The 16,030-nt window shown below is 44.9% G+C and overlaps 2 protein-coding genes and 4 non-coding genes across 10 annotated transcripts in view; 2 read left to right on the top strand and 4 right to left on the bottom strand.

The window, feature by feature from the left end:
* Window positions 1-3,201, bottom strand: part of LOC136950051 (polycystin-1-like) — a 29,525-nt gene extending 26,324 nt beyond the window's left edge. The window contains 3 exon segments of the mRNA XM_067244136.1: window positions 169-316; window positions 1,161-1,278; window positions 3,116-3,201. Of these exon segments, the coding sequence (XP_067100237.1) occupies window positions 169-316; window positions 1,161-1,278; window positions 3,116-3,201 (352 nt within the window).
* Window positions 3,202-5,503: 2,302 nt separating this feature from the next.
* On the bottom strand, window positions 5,504-5,576 carry trnaa-agc (transfer RNA alanine (anticodon AGC)). The gene has a single exon. It is a non-coding gene; the product is annotated as a tRNA-Ala (tRNA).
* Window positions 5,577-5,897: 321 nt separating this feature from the next.
* Window positions 5,898-5,970, bottom strand: trnaa-agc (transfer RNA alanine (anticodon AGC)). The gene has a single exon. It is a non-coding gene; the product is annotated as a tRNA-Ala (tRNA).
* A 763-nt stretch (window positions 5,971-6,733) lies between these two features.
* trnaa-agc (transfer RNA alanine (anticodon AGC)) lies at window positions 6,734-6,806 on the bottom strand. Its single transcript has one exon. It is a non-coding gene; the product is annotated as a tRNA-Ala (tRNA).
* A 2,161-nt stretch (window positions 6,807-8,967) lies between these two features.
* On the top strand, window positions 8,968-15,961 carry asb3 (ankyrin repeat and SOCS box containing 3). Of its 5 annotated transcripts, XM_067244984.1 has the most exons (11): window positions 11,683-11,727; window positions 12,175-12,405; window positions 12,690-12,860; window positions 12,952-13,064; window positions 13,497-13,635; window positions 13,729-13,906; window positions 14,213-14,428; window positions 14,670-14,920; window positions 15,032-15,176; window positions 15,304-15,437; window positions 15,569-15,961. In XM_067244984.1, exons 2-11 carry the CDS (start codon window positions 12,207-12,209, stop codon window positions 15,718-15,720), a joined length of 1,698 nt encoding a protein of 565 aa, XP_067101085.1. In that variant the 5' UTR covers window positions 11,683-11,727; window positions 12,175-12,206; the 3' UTR covers window positions 15,721-15,961. The 5 variants fall into 5 exon arrangements, with proteins under 5 accessions (XP_067101084.1, XP_067101085.1, XP_067101087.1 ...); XM_067244983.1 differs by lacking the exon at window positions 11,683-11,727 and adding an exon at window positions 8,968-9,000 and having other exon boundaries at window positions 14,670-15,176; XM_067244986.1 differs by having other exon boundaries at window positions 14,670-15,176; window positions 15,600-15,961.
* Window positions 10,335-10,407, top strand: trnaa-agc (transfer RNA alanine (anticodon AGC)). Its single transcript has one exon. It is a non-coding gene; the product is annotated as a tRNA-Ala (tRNA).
* Window positions 15,962-16,030: the final 69 nt, after the last annotated feature.

Genomic DNA, 16,030 nt, shown 5'->3' with positions numbered 1-16,030 from the left:
AACGTCACAACACTCACGTCTCTCCTCAGGTATGGTGCACTTCTCAGACAGACAATGCTCTTTTTTCATAGTATAAGTCTTAGATGTTCTAAACACAACAAACAGCAAGTAAACACAGTCTCCAGCCCTCCCACCCCCCTGACCCCACCCCCCTGACCCCAGCTGTACCTGGGGGCACCAGGTGGTGGCTGGGCCTGCAGTAAGGCCTGAGGATGTGGACCCTGGCCAGGGACCACACCTGGCTGGGCTGGACCACCAGCTCCACAGACTCCACCTGGCCAGCGTGGCTGAACCACAGCCCGGGGAAGAGCAGCATCTGGGGATCAACGTTTCTGTATGAGTACCCGAGGGAACATCGGTTCAGTACCCGGGGGAACATCGGTTCAGTACCCGAGGGAACATCGGTTCAGTACCCGGGGGAACATCGGTTCAGTACCCGAGGGAACATCGGTTCAGTACCCGAGGGAACATCGGTTCAGTACCCGGGGGAACATCGGTTCAGTACCCGAGGGGACATCGGTTCAGTACCCGGGGGAACATCGGTTCAGTACCCGGGGGAACATCGGTTCAGTACCCGAGGGGAACATCGGTTCAGTACCCGAGGGGAACATCGGTTCAGTACCCGGGGGAACATCGGTTCAGTACCCGAGGGGAACATCGGTTCAGTACCCGGGGGAACATCGGTTCAGTACCCGAGGGGAACATCGGTTCAGTACCCGGGGGAACATCGGTTCAGCAATCCATAGTTAAGACATCACCGCAATACAAATTCATAAGACAAAACCCAATATTTTAGTATCATTTGTTTTTATTATATACTGACTCACAAGAAGGTCAGGACAAAGGGATTCTACACACAGACACTTTATATCTTTTTTGGGCTGTATAAATAGGGAGTTAGGTGGCTGAGCGGTTAGGGAATCGGGCTAGTAATCTAAAGGTTGCCAGTTCGATTCCCGGCCGTGCCAAATTACGTTGTGTCCTTGGGCAAGGCACTTCACCCTACTTGCCTCGGGGGAGAATGTCCCTGTACTGACTGTAAGTCGCTCTGGATAAGAGCGTCTGCTAAATGACTAAATGTAAATGTAAATAAATATACACCTGGATGTTGGAACAAGGATATACAATAGAATGGAGGGGAGTGATTGGATGAAGCTCACCTCCACCCTGAGTTGGCCAGTTGCCGGGGCGATGGGGAGGGGGCGGAGCTGGGTCTTTGCGTACACGGCGGACATCAGAGGCACACCTGTCAGGTAACTGTCTGGAGACGGCAGAGACACTACAGGGAGCACAGAGGGACATAATTCATAGGGAACTGAAAAAAACAACACTACTTTACAGTCTGTATCATCTTCTGTCCTTATCTGTTTCTGAATTTTACGCTCTCTCCATCCGTCTCTCCCTCTCGCATTTACATACCGTACTATCGTACATTCTAATAGTTTCTCTCTCGGAACAAAAGGAAAATGCCTTTATTGTTCATCTGTCCTTGTCTTTATCTCTCTCTGCTTCTGTCCTTATCTGTTTGTTAACTTTATTGGGTGTGCTCACGCCTTCGGCGAGCACAACCATAGTTCTCTCTCATATATATTTATTATTATATTCCCACCCATAAAAAAACTTGAATGTTTACACTACATAGACAACGTCGGTGTCAACATTTTCGTCTGAAACATGAGGAAGAAAACTCAGATGAGCGATAAACAGACCGACCAAGACTCGATGAGTTTACACTGTCCCAACAATCACACACCACACTGCCCACCACACTGTCCACAAACAACAATAACTTGGTTATGTTGGGTTTAGAATGTTTGGAAAGTCAACTGTCATTCTCACACTGTCCCAACCAACACCATAAGGCACATCACACCAAACCAACAGCTGTTGGCTGCTGCTGGTGTCGGCAGTGTGATCTGAGCAAGAGTTTGTTGTTCTCACCTCCCGCTGAGAAACGCAGGGCAGCCCACACGCTCCAGAGCTGCAGCAGCCTCCCAGGGGCCGGCATCTCTGTCCTCTGGGGCTCCTGGCTGGGTGGAGGAGCTAGCGACAGATCTCTGTCCTCTGGGGCTCCTGGCTGGGTGGAGGAGCTAGCGACAGATCTCTGTCCTCTGGGGCTCCTGGCTGGGTGGAGGAGCTAGCGACAGATCTCTGTCCTCTGGGGCTCCTGGCTGGGTGGAGGAGCTAGCGACAGATCTCTGTCCTCTGGGGCTCCTGGCTGGGTGGAGGAGATAGTGACAGATCTCTGTCCTCTCTGGGGCTCCTGGCTGGGTGGAGGAGCTAGCGACAGATCTCTGTCCTCTCTGGGGCTCCTGGCTGGGTGGAGGAGATAGTGACAGATCTCTGTCCTCTCTGGGGCTCCTGGCTGGGTGGAGGAGCTAGCGACAGATCTCTGTCCTCGGGGGCTCCTGGCTGGGTGGAGGAGATAGTGACAGATCTCTGTCCTCTCTGGGGCTCCTGGCTGGGTGGAGGAGCTAGCGACAGATCTCTGTCCTCTCTGGGCTCCTGGCTGGGTGGAGGAGATAGCGACAGATCTCTGTCCTCTGGGGCTCCTGGCTGGGTGGAGGAGCTAGCGACAGATCTCTGTCCTCTCTGGGGCTCCTGGCTGGGTGGAGGAGCTAGCGACAGATCTCTGTCCTCTCTGGGGCTCCTGGCTGGGTGGAGGAGCTAGCGACAGATCTCTGTCCTCTGGGGCTCCTGGCTGGGTGGAGGAGCTAGCGACAGATCTCTGTCCTCTGGGGCTCCTGGCTGGGTGGAGGAGCTAGCGACAGATCTCTGTCCTCTCTGGGGCTCCTGGCTGGGTGGAGGAGATAGCGACAGATCTCTGTCCTCTCTGGGGATCCTGGCTGGGTGGAGGAGATAGCGACAGCTGACGGGAGCTCCGTAGCTTCTGCACATCTGTGGGCGTTCGAGGGTCCCTTGGATGCTTGGTTGTCTTCTCTCTCTCTCTCTGTAGCTCTTTCTTCCACTCTCCTTTCCTTTTTTACTCCCCCCCTCCTCTCTCTGGCTGTTTTGTTTCTCTGCCCAAAGGACCCAACTCTGCCCCTCCTCCTTTCCTCTTAAAGTATCTCTATTGTCTCCTTTTCATCCTCCCTAGTCTCGTATTGTGTCTGTATGCTTAATTTCTTTCTCACACACACCTTCACTCTCACACAAACTCTCTCTCTCTCTCTCATCATTAGCTTCACCTCCCAATTCCATATCCCTCTCTTTATCTCTGCCCTCTCTCCCCCCACCCTCTCCCCAGTCAGAGTGAGTTATGAGCTGTGAGGGGGATGGGGGGCTGCCATTGTTTTCAAGGCCCGCTCGTCCCTCTCTCCAAGGCTTGGTGACTTAGTGCTCGTCTCTGGGCAACGGACCCAGTGGCAGGGTAGAGAGAGGAGCCAGAGGGGGGCAGGGTAGAGAGAGGAGGCCAGGGGAGGCCAAAGGGGGGCAGGGGAGGCCAGAGGGGGGCAGGGGAGGCCAGAGGGGGGCAGGGGAGGCCAGAGGGGGGCAGGGGAGGCCAGAGGGGGGCAGGGGAGGCCAGAGGGGGGCAGGGGAGGCCAGAGGGGGGCAGGGGAGGCCAGAGGGGGGCAGGGGAGGCCAGAGGGGGGCAGAGGAGGCCAGGGAGGCCAGGCCTGTTGAAGACCCCAGACAGGGCAGGAGACTCACATGGGGTTAAAGATGTGGGCCTGGGTCCCTATACTAGCCAGGCTTAAGCACTGGGGATGAGACCAAGAGATACTTTGATGCTTGACACCAAACGGTGTTATAAGTATTCTGATCATTGATATTCATCTTTACTTTCTATTTGCGCTGTTTCATAAGTGGCTTTGGATCAAAGCGTCCGCTAAATGGTTAAGGTGTAACTGTCATGTTAACATCAGTTGGTCTGCGGTTTCTGTAGTGACACTTCTGGGCCAGTTTAGCTAAGATTGTATTTTTTATTTATTTTTATGTGGTCACAACAAGTTGTTCAGTAATTCCAGAAGTCTTCTCTAAATGCTTCTGGAGGACGTTAAAGGTTGTCGGGGGAGCTAAGAAGAGCTTCATTCGAGCCCTCTTTTCTTCTTGCGCTTGTTGACCCAGTGTAAAACACACAGCAAGTAAACCGTCTAAAGAACTAAAACCCTTGTGACGCACATGCCAGAGAAAGAACTTTTTTTTTTTTTTTTAGGTAGAGGATGCCGTTAGAGTTGCCTGGCAACGGAACAGATACAAACTGTGGTTAGGGGTGTCAGTTACTGGGCAGTCCGGACAGCAGCAACATGAGTACATGGGCTAGTTTCATAAATTGTAACACCACGTTATAATAGGGGTGTGTTTGTAGATTATAATGTAGTGGTTGACAAGGGACTGAGGACTTCTACTCACTTTTTTCCTCTCAAACTGAAAAGTTTGGAGGATGCAGGCATCGATCCCGCTACCTCTCGCATGCTAAGCGAGCGCTCTACCATTTGAGCTAATCCCCCTCCACAACCTATGTGGAATTATACGTATTATGAGTCTTTCTGACAGAATTATCTTAATCTTAAGTGTATTCAGGGCACATATTGATTAACTACATGTGTGTATAGAGAAATGTAGAGTTTACAATACCCAAAGACAACATGCATTTTGATATCTTGTTCAAATTCGTATCTCAAAAAACCTAGAAAGACTTTTATTCTGAAGCTGCCTTCAGAATGAGGAAGGTTGAATCAGGAAGTGGACAAGCTGACTTGGCTGCCGCATGGCTCTATTGACCATTTTCCCAATAACAACATACTGATATTTTAACTCTTGAATGTTGTGTAATTTACTTGTCATATTGCAGCATTGTTAATTTTGACTTTTTTATTTATTTTGTTTTAGTCCCAGTCGCTCACTGAGTACTTTAAGGGGTTTAACTTTAAAGTTACATTTTTGTCGCTTTGTTTAGTCTTAGTCAACGGTACTCAAGTTTTGATTTGATTTTTTTTTTTAAGTAACATTGGTCATAATTTCCTCAGAAAGTTATGATACCTAATGGATTTTTCTAAAGAATGTTCCTCCTGGTTGCAACATTTTAATTGAAAAGTATGCATACCTTGAACTATGTTTTAGTCATCTAGGTTGAGAATATGTAACTGACTTACAAGCAAATCACTAACATTCCCTGAATCCACAAATAACTGAGCTATATTAATATGAAATGTTGTCCTAAAAGGGAATTAACATAAGTGGCTTTGGTTGACACATACATGTACACTTGGAGTCAGGGAGAATTACTTGTCTGCCTAGCAGAGTAATAATTGTCTGTTCTGGGGGGGATTCAAACCGGAGACCTTGGGTTCCACTCTACCTCTGCCCTAAACACTGAACATAGTAGAGCGCTCGCTTGGCAGAAATGTACTAGCAACATGAATATGCTTGAAAGGACCTTATAGCTAGTTTCATAAATTGTAACACCACGTTATAATAGGGGTGTTTGTAGATCATAATGTAGTGGTTGACAAGGGACTGAGGACTTCTACTCACTTTTTTCCTCTCAATCGGAAAAGTTTGGAGGATGCGGGCATCGATCCCGCTACCTCTCGCATGCTAAGCGAGCGCTCTACCATTTGAGCTAATCCCCCTCTCAGAACTGCGTGCAAATTTAGGACATGAGTCTTCCTGATCACCTAATCTTTATTTTACGTTTATTTAGGGCACATATTGATAAATTGTGTATATATGTATCTCAAAAAATACTAGACTTTATTCTTTAGCTCCCTTCAGAACGAGGAAGGTTGAATAAGGAAGTGGTGAGCTGACTTGGCTGACACACGGCTGTTGTAAAAATACAGAGACGTATGCATACCTTGAACCATGTGTCAAGTAATCTAGGCTGAGAATGTTACTGAATTACAAGTTCAACGCTTATGTGACCTGAATCCACAATAATCCACGTAAAAGATTGGAGGATGCGGGCATCGATCCCGCTACCTCTCGCATGCTAAGCGAGCGCTCTACCATTTGAGCTAATCCCCCTCCCAGAACCCTATTCGAATTATACATATTAAGAATCTTTCTCACTGAATTTTCTTCATTTTAAGTGTATTTAGGGCACATGTTCATAACTTGCATGTGTATATGGAGAAGATATATACAGTTTACAAGACCCCAAGACTATACACAGCTTAATATCTTGTGCAATCTTGTGCATCTCTCACATAACCTAGAAAGACTTTTATTCTGAAGCAGGTTGAATAAGGAAGTGGTGAGCTGACTTGGCTGACACACGGCTGTAGTAAAAATGCCGAGACGTATGCATACCTTGAACCATGTGTCAAGTAATCTAGGCTGAGAATGTTACTGAATTACAAGATAATCGATTATGTGACCTGAATCCACAAAGAACTTTGACCTATATTATAATTCAATTTAGTTGTAAAAGGTAATTAATTACCATATATGGCTCTGGTTGAAAACATAAGCACACTTGAAGGCAAGGAGAATTACTTGTCTGTCCTGGGGGGATTCGAACCGGAGACCTTGGGTTCCACTCTACCTCTGCCCTAAACACTGAACATTGTAGAGCGCTCGCTTAGCAGAATTTTACTATCAACATAAATTTCTATAATGTTTAAAAGGACTTCAGTTTTGTTAACAAATTTACATGAACTCACATTGCAAAAAAACAAAGGGTGTGTTTGTGGTTCTTCTATCTCATTACTGTGGAAAGCAAGTTGTAGTAAAATGGGGGTGAGACCGTCGGTATTTAAAGTAGTTTTTCTGCTCGTATGGAAAAGATTGGAGGATGCGGGCATCGATCCCGCTACCTCTCGCATGCTAAGCGAGCGCTCTACCATTTGAGCTAATCCCCCTTCCAGAACCCTCTTCGAATTATACATATCAAGAATCTTTCTCACTGAATTTTCTTCATTTTAAGTGTATTTAGGGCACATATTCATAACTTGCATGTGTATATGGAGAAAATATATATAATTTACAAGACCCCAAGACTATACGCAGTTTAATATATTGAGCAATCTTGTGCATCTCTCACATAACCTAGAAAGACTTTTATTCTGAAGCTGGTTGAATAAGGAAGTGGATGAGCCGACTTGGATGACACGTGACTTTTTCTGACCACTTTTCCAATAATGAAATAGATATTTAACTCAATAACGTTGTCGAGTTATTGACAGTAATTTAAATTGTAATTTTTGTCCCCTTCACTTACTGAATATTGTATATTTAATATTTTTTTGGCAATGTTTTAATCATAATTTTCTGAGACCGTTTCATGGTGCTGTGATGGTATCTGATACTACTAAATGAATATTCTCCTGACTGTAAAAATGTAATTAAGAAGCGTGCATTCCTTGAACTAAATGTATCCGACTTGAAAACGAATCTCTCTGGCGCCTGGAATCCACAAAGACCTTTGAGCTACTAACATTCAATTTAGTCTAAAGAGAATTAACGTTAACGGCTCTGCTTGACACTATTCATACACCACTTTACATGCACACTTGTGGGCAGTAAGAAGAATGTGTACTTACACGTGCAAATGTCATGCATGTAAATTGTGTTTAAAAAGGAAAACAACAAATCGGATGGCTCCTAGGTCACATTAGCAAAAAGATGTTTGAGGTGTTTCCCTCTACCAACACACGGTTAAAGTGATTTGTAGGCCCCAGGAAAAGACCAACGTGAGGCTCTTCATTTTGTTTAATGCAATCAAAGCTAGTTAGGTCACACAAAAATCGAAGGCAGGTCTTTTCAGCATTTTATTTTTATTATTTAAATAAGCTCGTTATCTTTAAATGTATAAGGCAAAGATGTGGAGCTTCACTATTGATTGGTTTTACTCACAGATTTTCTGTTCTCGCTGCTCAGGTCAATGACGATGGTGGTGCAGCCAGGTGAAACTACTGGATAGGGAGCTGCATGGAGCGCTGCAAGAGGGTTTCTGGTGGGCCATTACTGTCAGTTGGTGTGGCCTCAAACACTTTCCTCGCACACTAGCTGGTTCACCGCAATCATGAGATGTTATAACTTTATAGAAGTTGCTGAAGTTGCGGTGGGTGCACAACAGGCGGAGGCAGCTGTAGGCCTAAGGCTAGCTAACGATGTTAGCGCTAGCTAGCTAGCTGGCTCAACTTCTTCAACCAACGTCGACGTGTTGTAACGTCAGCTACAGTACTTGTTGCTTCTCCGTCGTGTACTGTTTATTGAATAATTGCGCGCGTGTTTTAAGGCAAACTTTCCGTAAACTGGGCATCTTCATTTTGCACTTCTCATATTCACGTTGAGAACGCGTGGTGACCAACACAGACTGTGTGATGATAACGAGTTGATCGACTGATTGCCACGTCATTAGATTGGCAAGTTCTGGAAGGTCAAGGTGGAATAGTCCATTAAAGGCTCAATGTGGGTGATTATAAATATTGGCAAAACTAGATTTTATTGGATAGGCTCACATTTACATACAGAGATTGAATTTGTTTGTAAATGTGACAAGTGACAAGAAAGGTAAATTGTTGTTAATTTTTTATGAAACGAAAATCATGAGACCTTTTTGCGCATTTGCCCATGCCTTCTCACCATGTCGTTAGGGGTCCCCGACGGCTGACGTCGAATTGCGGTAATAGCTAGCTAAATTTGACGAACTTGCATGATATCCGTAGCTTATCAAAGTTTTAAGAAGAACATTTTCGAAGAAAATTAAGGAAGGAGTATTTTAGTTGTGCAGACAATGAATGCAAGACCTTGCGTGGTAAGTGGAGCAGATTACACGGCACTCGGACTAGAGCTAATTTGTTAGCTAACAGGTTGACAAAGTGTTGCCAAATACTTTCTCACCCGAAGTCACTTTCTAGCTGTCTCTGTAACCAAATATGTCCAATTTACAAGAAGTACGAGCCACAAAAATATTTTGATAACCTTGATGTCAGCCTAAATAGTTTGTTTTGAATTACAGGGTTACACAGGTGGAACTTGAGCAGTGAAATGCCTGCTTGAATACGCACACATTAAAACATTTAATACACGGATCATGCAAATGTTTATACGGTAAGTGCAGAAACAAAAAAACGTTGTGGGAGTGATAGGCCAAGGCAGATTGGGGCATACACAATTTAGAAACTATACAGTTTGAGGGGTACCAAAGTTATTCAAATTACACTTAATGAGCTATTTATCTACATATACCGGTACCTTATAATAATTGCATATAATATATAATAATAATAATAATAATAATAATAATAATAATAATAATAAATTCTATAATATATATATTATATAACCCTAACCTTTTTTCACAAGGTCCTCCGTCGTATTAACTTAGCTACTTAACTTAGCTACTTATATATAATATATATAAAGGCAACTTTATATATATCTATGGGTGGAACGATGCCCGCAGCACCTTTTTTCACAAGGTCCTCCGTCGTATTAACTTAGCTACTTCCGTATTCAACCAGCTTCAGAATAAAAGAATATAATTATATATTTTTTGGATATCAAAATGCATATAGCCTTTGGGTATTGTAAACTATACACATAGTGTACACATACTCATGCAATAAATCAATATTTAATACATTTGAAATTAAGATAAAATAGGAAGACTTTTATTTTCTTAACTGTTGAAATTGTTGTGGGCAGTAAGGGTAATGAGATAGACATCAAGAACCACAAACACACCCTTTGTTTTTTCACATGTGAGTTAATGTAAATTTGATAACAAAACTGAAGTCCTTTTAAACATTATAGAAATTCATGTTGATAGTAAATGACTAAATGTGAAATGTAGTAAAATTATGCTAAGCGATTCTGCTAAGCGAGCGCTCTACAATGTTCAGTGTTTAGGGCAGAGGTAGAGTGGAACTCAAGGTCTCCGGTTCGAATCCCCCCCAGGACAGACAAGTAATTCTCCTTGCCTTCAAGTGTGCTTATGTTTTCAACCAGAGCCATATATGGTAATTAATTACCTTTTACAACTAAATTGAATTATAATATAGGTCAAAGTTCTTTGTGGATTCAGGTCACATAATCGATTATCTTGTAATTCAGTAACATTCTCAGCCTAGATTACTTGACACATGGTTCAAGGTATGCATACGTCTCTGTATTTTTACAACAGCCGTGTGTCAGCCAAGTCAGCTCACCACTTCCTTATTCAACCTTCCTCGTTCTGAAGGGAGCTTCAGAATAAAAGTCTAGTATTTTTTTAGATACACATTTAAACAAGGTATCAGAATGCATCTAGTGTTAGTGTATTGTAAAATATACATTTCCTACATATACACACAAATTATCAATATGTGCCCTAAAACAATTTAAAATAAAGATTAGGCGATGAGAAAGACTCTTATGTCCTAAATTTGCACACAGTTCTGAGAGGGGGATTAGCTCAAATGGTAGAGCGCTCGCTTAGCATGCGAGAGGTAGCGGGATCGATGCCCGCATCCTCCAAACTTTTCAGTTTGAGAGGAATGATGAATCAGAAGTACACAGTAACGGTGTGAATTGGGTCACATCTTGGCTACCACACACGGTAACAAGAAAGAATATTAAGAGTCCAACATAATCTCGATAACAGTAGCTCTAGTTAGCTAGCTAATACAATTATGGTGAACGAAAAGTCATAAAAAGTTATAATATTCTAAATACCTCAACTACAGCCTTACAATAACATTCATTTCATTACAGTAGTGCATGGCACAGACAGTGCTGCCAAAATGACAAATTATCATCACAGACCAGTTGTTAATTTAAAAGAATCCGGATCAGAATGATCTGGATTTTGAAATCCCATGTTTTGCTGTCCAGGATCAGGTAATCCATTTTACTTTTGTACTGGTTTTTCAAAGCAACATTGGAACACCCTGATCCAAATACTAACTTTTCAAGATTACCAAATCTGGATTCCCAGTGTTGTAAATGAGACTACGTATAACAATGTAGGCCAATGTAGTAGGCTAGCCAAGTAAACAACAGGTTCAATAGCCAGCATTGGGTCACTTTGAAGTGTTTTGATTTGAAGACAGTCAGAGCCATCATCTGACCCACAAACAATTGAAAACAAACAAATATACAGTACCAGTCAAAAGTTTTTAATGGGAAAATGTGTGTGTGTGTATTCTTCACAAATGCAATGTGAATATTTTGAAGATGTGTTTCAAAATCTGAAAAAGGCTAAATGTCCAATAAATAACAAAATTAAGGAACTTTCAAAGTTAGTCTTTGGTTGTGGAGAGACCAGCTTTTTGAAACGTATCTCAAGTTGGGCTTTGGTTTGCTGAAGTTGGGAAAGAATGATTTGTTCCTCTGCCAGAAGAATCTGTACTTCTGCTCTTACATATAAATAAATATATGAATTACATGATACAATATCGTTTTATTTGTCCAATTTCAAGTTTTATCACATTTTGTTGCTGAAGTCCACCCTGAATCCAGCCTTCTGCTGGGCTCAGAATGATTTAGAATTTTTGAATCAAAGGTATCCCAATCCTACTAAAAAGTTTTGAACAACACATAATTAAGGTTTAATCCAGATCAAAACCAAGATTGGATTACGTAATCTAATCCAATTTCAGAATCTTAAATTATTTTTTTTATTTTTACAACCCATTTTCAAGATTTGATCCAATACAAAAGCCGTAATCCGATCAGATCACTTCTGAAAAACTGGCCCCAGGTCCTCCACATTGAGATTGTCCCCTCCCAGGAAGTCTACAACTTCATGAACGGAAGTACTTCATAGGAAGAGTGAAGTGTTGGTTGTCGTCTGAGGTAAACAGCGAAAAACCTCGAAACTAATTACATATATTTTGGGTAACGTTTAAAGGCGATCTCTTTGATGCATGTAAAACAACTGGACTAAAAACATAAACTTTTAAAGTTGTCTAGCTTGAATAAACATGCTGTGTGCTTTGGCTAGCTAACGAACAAGTTAGCACGCACAGGGCTCAGGCGCTAGGATTGTAGTATTAGCAGAGGAGTAGACTTCTATACACTTGGTTATTAGCAGTGGCTTCCCATTCACGTAGTTGTAATGGCAACGTGTATATACGGCGACACTCACTGTGCCTTGTTATTATTGACATGATATGTTAGCTAGGCAGGTTAAATCCGAAATGGAATGATGGTTACAGCAACGAGTTAATATAGGAGGTTAACATGAACTGAACATCCATGCATCATTCATACCTATTCCCTTTTCATCAACTATTTCTTCAGACTTTTTATATTGGTACCGAAGCGGAAAGAAGATGGACTTCAAAGAATGTTATAGTGACACGGTGTCCTCGGTGGCCGCGGCAGCGCGCGCGGGGTGCAGGCGGAGGGTACGGACGCTGATCCACCGGGGCTGTAGCATCGACAGCAGGGATAACCGCGGCTGGAACGCCCTGCATGAAGCTGCATCTGCAGGCTCTGCCGACTGTGTACGCGAGCTCATCTCTGCTGCTGGTACGATCACAGAACAACAATAGTTATAAAGGTCTCCTCTTATGGGCAACGTAACTGGTAGTTAAGTTTCATAACTAGCCATTAAGATTCATTTTAACAGTCCCGAAAGAAACAATTTAATTTTTTTTATCGAAAGCAACGCACAAGGGGAGCGGGGCAATTGAACCCTTCGACCTCTTAATCTGCTGTCAAATGCGTCTCCGTTGAGCTATACACATAACGGAAAACGTTTGAACAACCTCCACATCTCAAACTACTCTGAGATACTCTCTCTCCGTTACCAGTGGCCACCTCACGAGGCGGCAGTAGCTATCTGGCTGCCAGGACTCATGAGGGGGAGACAGCGTTGCATCTGGCCGCTCACTGTGGTAACCTGGCAGTGGTCAAACTTCTCATTAAGGCAAGAGCCAACATCAACCAGCCAACCAATGACAGCTCCTGCCCTCTGTACGCAGGTAACACAGATTCACACTCCAGCACAGATATGCATACGCATTTCTTTCAGTTGAGAAATTCTGATAGTTTCCCTCTTTTACATGGGTGCAGCTGTCAGTGCTGGACACAAAGAAGTTGTGGAGTTGCTCATCAGGAAGGGAGCAGAAATCAATGGAGAACACACCTCCTCCTGCTGGTCCAGTCTCCACCTCGCTGCTTATAAGGTACACTTCCACACAACATGCTAAAAACAACACTAACGTTGTATCTCTATACACCTGATTCAAATGAATAAGTCGTCGTATAGCTCAGCAGGAGCCTAGTAAAAACCATTCATTTGAATCAGGTTTGCTGGAGCAGGGAAACATCCAGAACATCCAGGACAGTGGACCCTGAGGGCCAGGATTGAACACCCCAGTGTAACAACACAGGGGGGTCAGATGGCATGGGGGCCAGATGGCTGAGCGGTTAGGGAATCGGGCTACCAATCAGAAGGTTGCCGGTTCGATTCTGGCCGTGCTAAATGACGTTGTGTCCCTGGTCAAGGCACTTCACCCTACTTGCCTCGGGGGAATGTCCCTGTACTTACTGTACTGTGCTCTGGATAAGAGCGTCTGCTAAATGACAATGTAAATACAAGTTATTTTCCCTTGCAGGGTTCCAGTGAGATAGTGCGCCTCCTGATTGCTGTGCCAGGCTGTGAGCTGGAAGCTCGTGACGACAATAATATCACACCCTTGTTTCTGTCTGCACAGTATGGACGGCGGGAGTGCCTTCAGATCCTTATTGATGCAGGTGTGTGTGTGCGAATGCAGGTACACAGCTGTGTGTGTGATTCCCCACCCCCCTTCCCGTATACAGATGTGCGCCTGTGTGTCTGGTCTGCAGGTGCGGACGTCAACACCCAGGCAGCTGACCTTGCCACCCCTCTGATGATCGCGTCCCAGCAGGGGTACGAGGACTGCGTGAACACCCTCCTGGCCCACGGTGCCGACGCCAACATCCTCTGCAATGACAGCTGGCCCCAGATCCCCATCCATGCGGCCGCTGAGTTTGGACACATAAGGTATCAGGCTGTAATAATGAGATCTGTCATGATGTCCCATTTATTTATTTTTCTCTCTATATTTAAATTACATTTACATTTAGTCATTTAGCAGACGCTCTTATCCAGAGCGACTTGCAGTAAGTACAGGGACATTCCCTCCGAGGCAAGTAGGGTGAAGTACCTTGCCCAAGGACACAACGTCATTTTTGCAACCTTCTGATTAATAGCATGATTCCCTAACTGCTCAGCCATCTGACTCTCTAGAACGTCCTGGTACTCATGTGTGCGTTTTGTGTTTGTTGCATTGCGGGTGCCGTCCGACAGCATCCTGCGACGTCTGGTCGCCGTGACGGACAGGACGTGTGACCGCGGGAGGGACCGGGTGAGCCCTCTGTACCTGGCAACGGACCAGAGGGAGTGCACTCGGGTGCTGCTGGAGGAGGGCTTCCACCCCGACGCTCAGGACTGCAGATCCTTCATAGCCCAGTCGCCACTCGCCAAGGCTCTGGACCCCCTCCATGCCAATAGCAGGACCCCCAGGTACTTGGAACCCAGTACAGTCTGGTATGCACCAACCCTCAGCCTTCCTGTTTTCATGTATTTAACCTTTTAGTCTCTTGCTCTCGCTCTCCCTCTCGCTCGCTCGCTCTCCCTCTCTCTCTTGCTCTCGCTTGCTCTCCCTCCCTCTCTCTCGCTCTCCCTCTCGCTCGCTCTCCCTCTCTCTCTCTTGCTCTCGCTCTCTTGCTCTCGCTTGCTCTCCCTCCCTCTCTCTCGCTCTCAGTGATTCAGCGCAGCTTTTATTGGCTGCAGGGGCCACTCTGAACAAGGCGGTTTGGGTTTTCGCCCTGAACACCGACAAGCCGGAGACCCTGCAGTTCATACTGCAGCACAGGAGAATCTGCCTGAGAAGGCTGGACCTGCTGCAGAGACGAGACTTGCCAAGCTGGGGCCTGTGCAGCCCGGCGCAGTCCTACAGCTCCTTGTCCAGTCTGGAGGAATCCAGCGTGACCATGTCCAGTTCAGAGGAAACCAGTGAGTTTGTGTGCAGTTCAGATGAATCCAGCCAGAGCTGGTCCAGTCCAGAGCCACCTTGTTGGAAGGCGTCCAGCCCAAAGCAGTCAAGCGGAAACTCATCCGTTTCAGGGGAGTTCAAGAATGTGTGGTTGAATGCAGAGGAGTTGACTTGGCTGGTGTCAGTTGCTGTCAGGACAGTGCATCATGCCCCCTGCTGGCTCCCTTTGCTACTGCAGGCTGGATTGGAACCTTCCCTGCTCTTACGCTCTGATATGTAAGACACACACACAGACAAACATCATTTCACAGACACACACCTCTATTAAGAATGTTTTCCCTCAATGTTAAATTGTCAGCTCATAATATTTCACATCTTTTTTTTCCGGTGTTATTTGCCTCAGATTGAAGAAGGCGAAGAGTGAGGTTCTGAATTACCTCCTGGAGTTTGTGAATTGGTCCACTCTCTCCCACCACCTTCGACAAATACTTGACCAGCGACTAGAAATGATGACGTGGACTCCAAACGCGCACCTAGGTCAGCTACGTACATCACCCAGTACATCAGTGTCAGTTACCAGTCACAGATGGATCCCAGTGTGTTTGGTGAACTGCCACACATTGATTGTGTGTGTGTGTGTGTCAATGTGTGTGTGTCCATGTGTGTAGAAGGTGTGCCCCCTCTCTCTCACCTCTGCAGGCTACAGGTCCGGGAGCAGTTAGGAGCTTATGCTTTGATGCAGACGCCCTCCGTCCAGCAGCTTCCTCTGCCCCGCCCTCTCCAGAAATACCTTCAGTTCACAGACATCCTTCCTCCATAGCACAGCACACGCTACATCCACACCACCATCACGTTCTGTTGTTGGTTCTATCGTTGTCTACCTGCACCATATACTTTACCGCAAGCAGTTGAGTTTCCTGCTACTGTGACCAAAAAAACTTTGATGTGGATTTGCGATAGTTTTTCTGTTTGATATTTGTATACTTGCTGGGTTACATTTACTACCAGTTCTATTTGCAAGAGGTTGTTCTTGCATTTAAAATAAAAAATGTTTTTTACGATTTGAGGTGTGAGAGCGTGACCGTAATAACTTTGTGACTTTTGATTGGTCAACGTCACCGTTGGGGGGT

Source organism: Osmerus mordax, chromosome 10 (assembly GCF_038355195.1).
Source record: "Osmerus mordax isolate fOsmMor3 chromosome 10, fOsmMor3.pri, whole genome shotgun sequence".
NCBI classification, from domain to species: Eukaryota; Metazoa; Chordata; class Actinopteri; order Osmeriformes; family Osmeridae; genus Osmerus; species Osmerus mordax.
The sequence above is the reverse complement of the archived record's forward strand: the minus strand, read 5'-3'. Positions and strand labels throughout refer to the sequence as shown.

Excerpts from the sequence above, each read along its gene's own strand:
- asb3 (XM_067244983.1), top strand. The coding sequence starts at position 12,207 with ATGGACTTCAAAGAATGTTATAGTGACACGGTGTCCTCGGTGGCCGCG. Across the intron at positions 13,065-13,496 it reads TCCACCTCGCTGCTTATAAG|GGTTCCAGTGAGATAGTGCG; the intron begins GTACACTTCCAC and ends TTTCCCTTGCAG. Across the intron at positions 13,907-14,212 it reads GCTGAGTTTGGACACATAAG|CATCCTGCGACGTCTGGTCG; the intron begins GTATCAGGCTGT and ends GCCGTCCGACAG.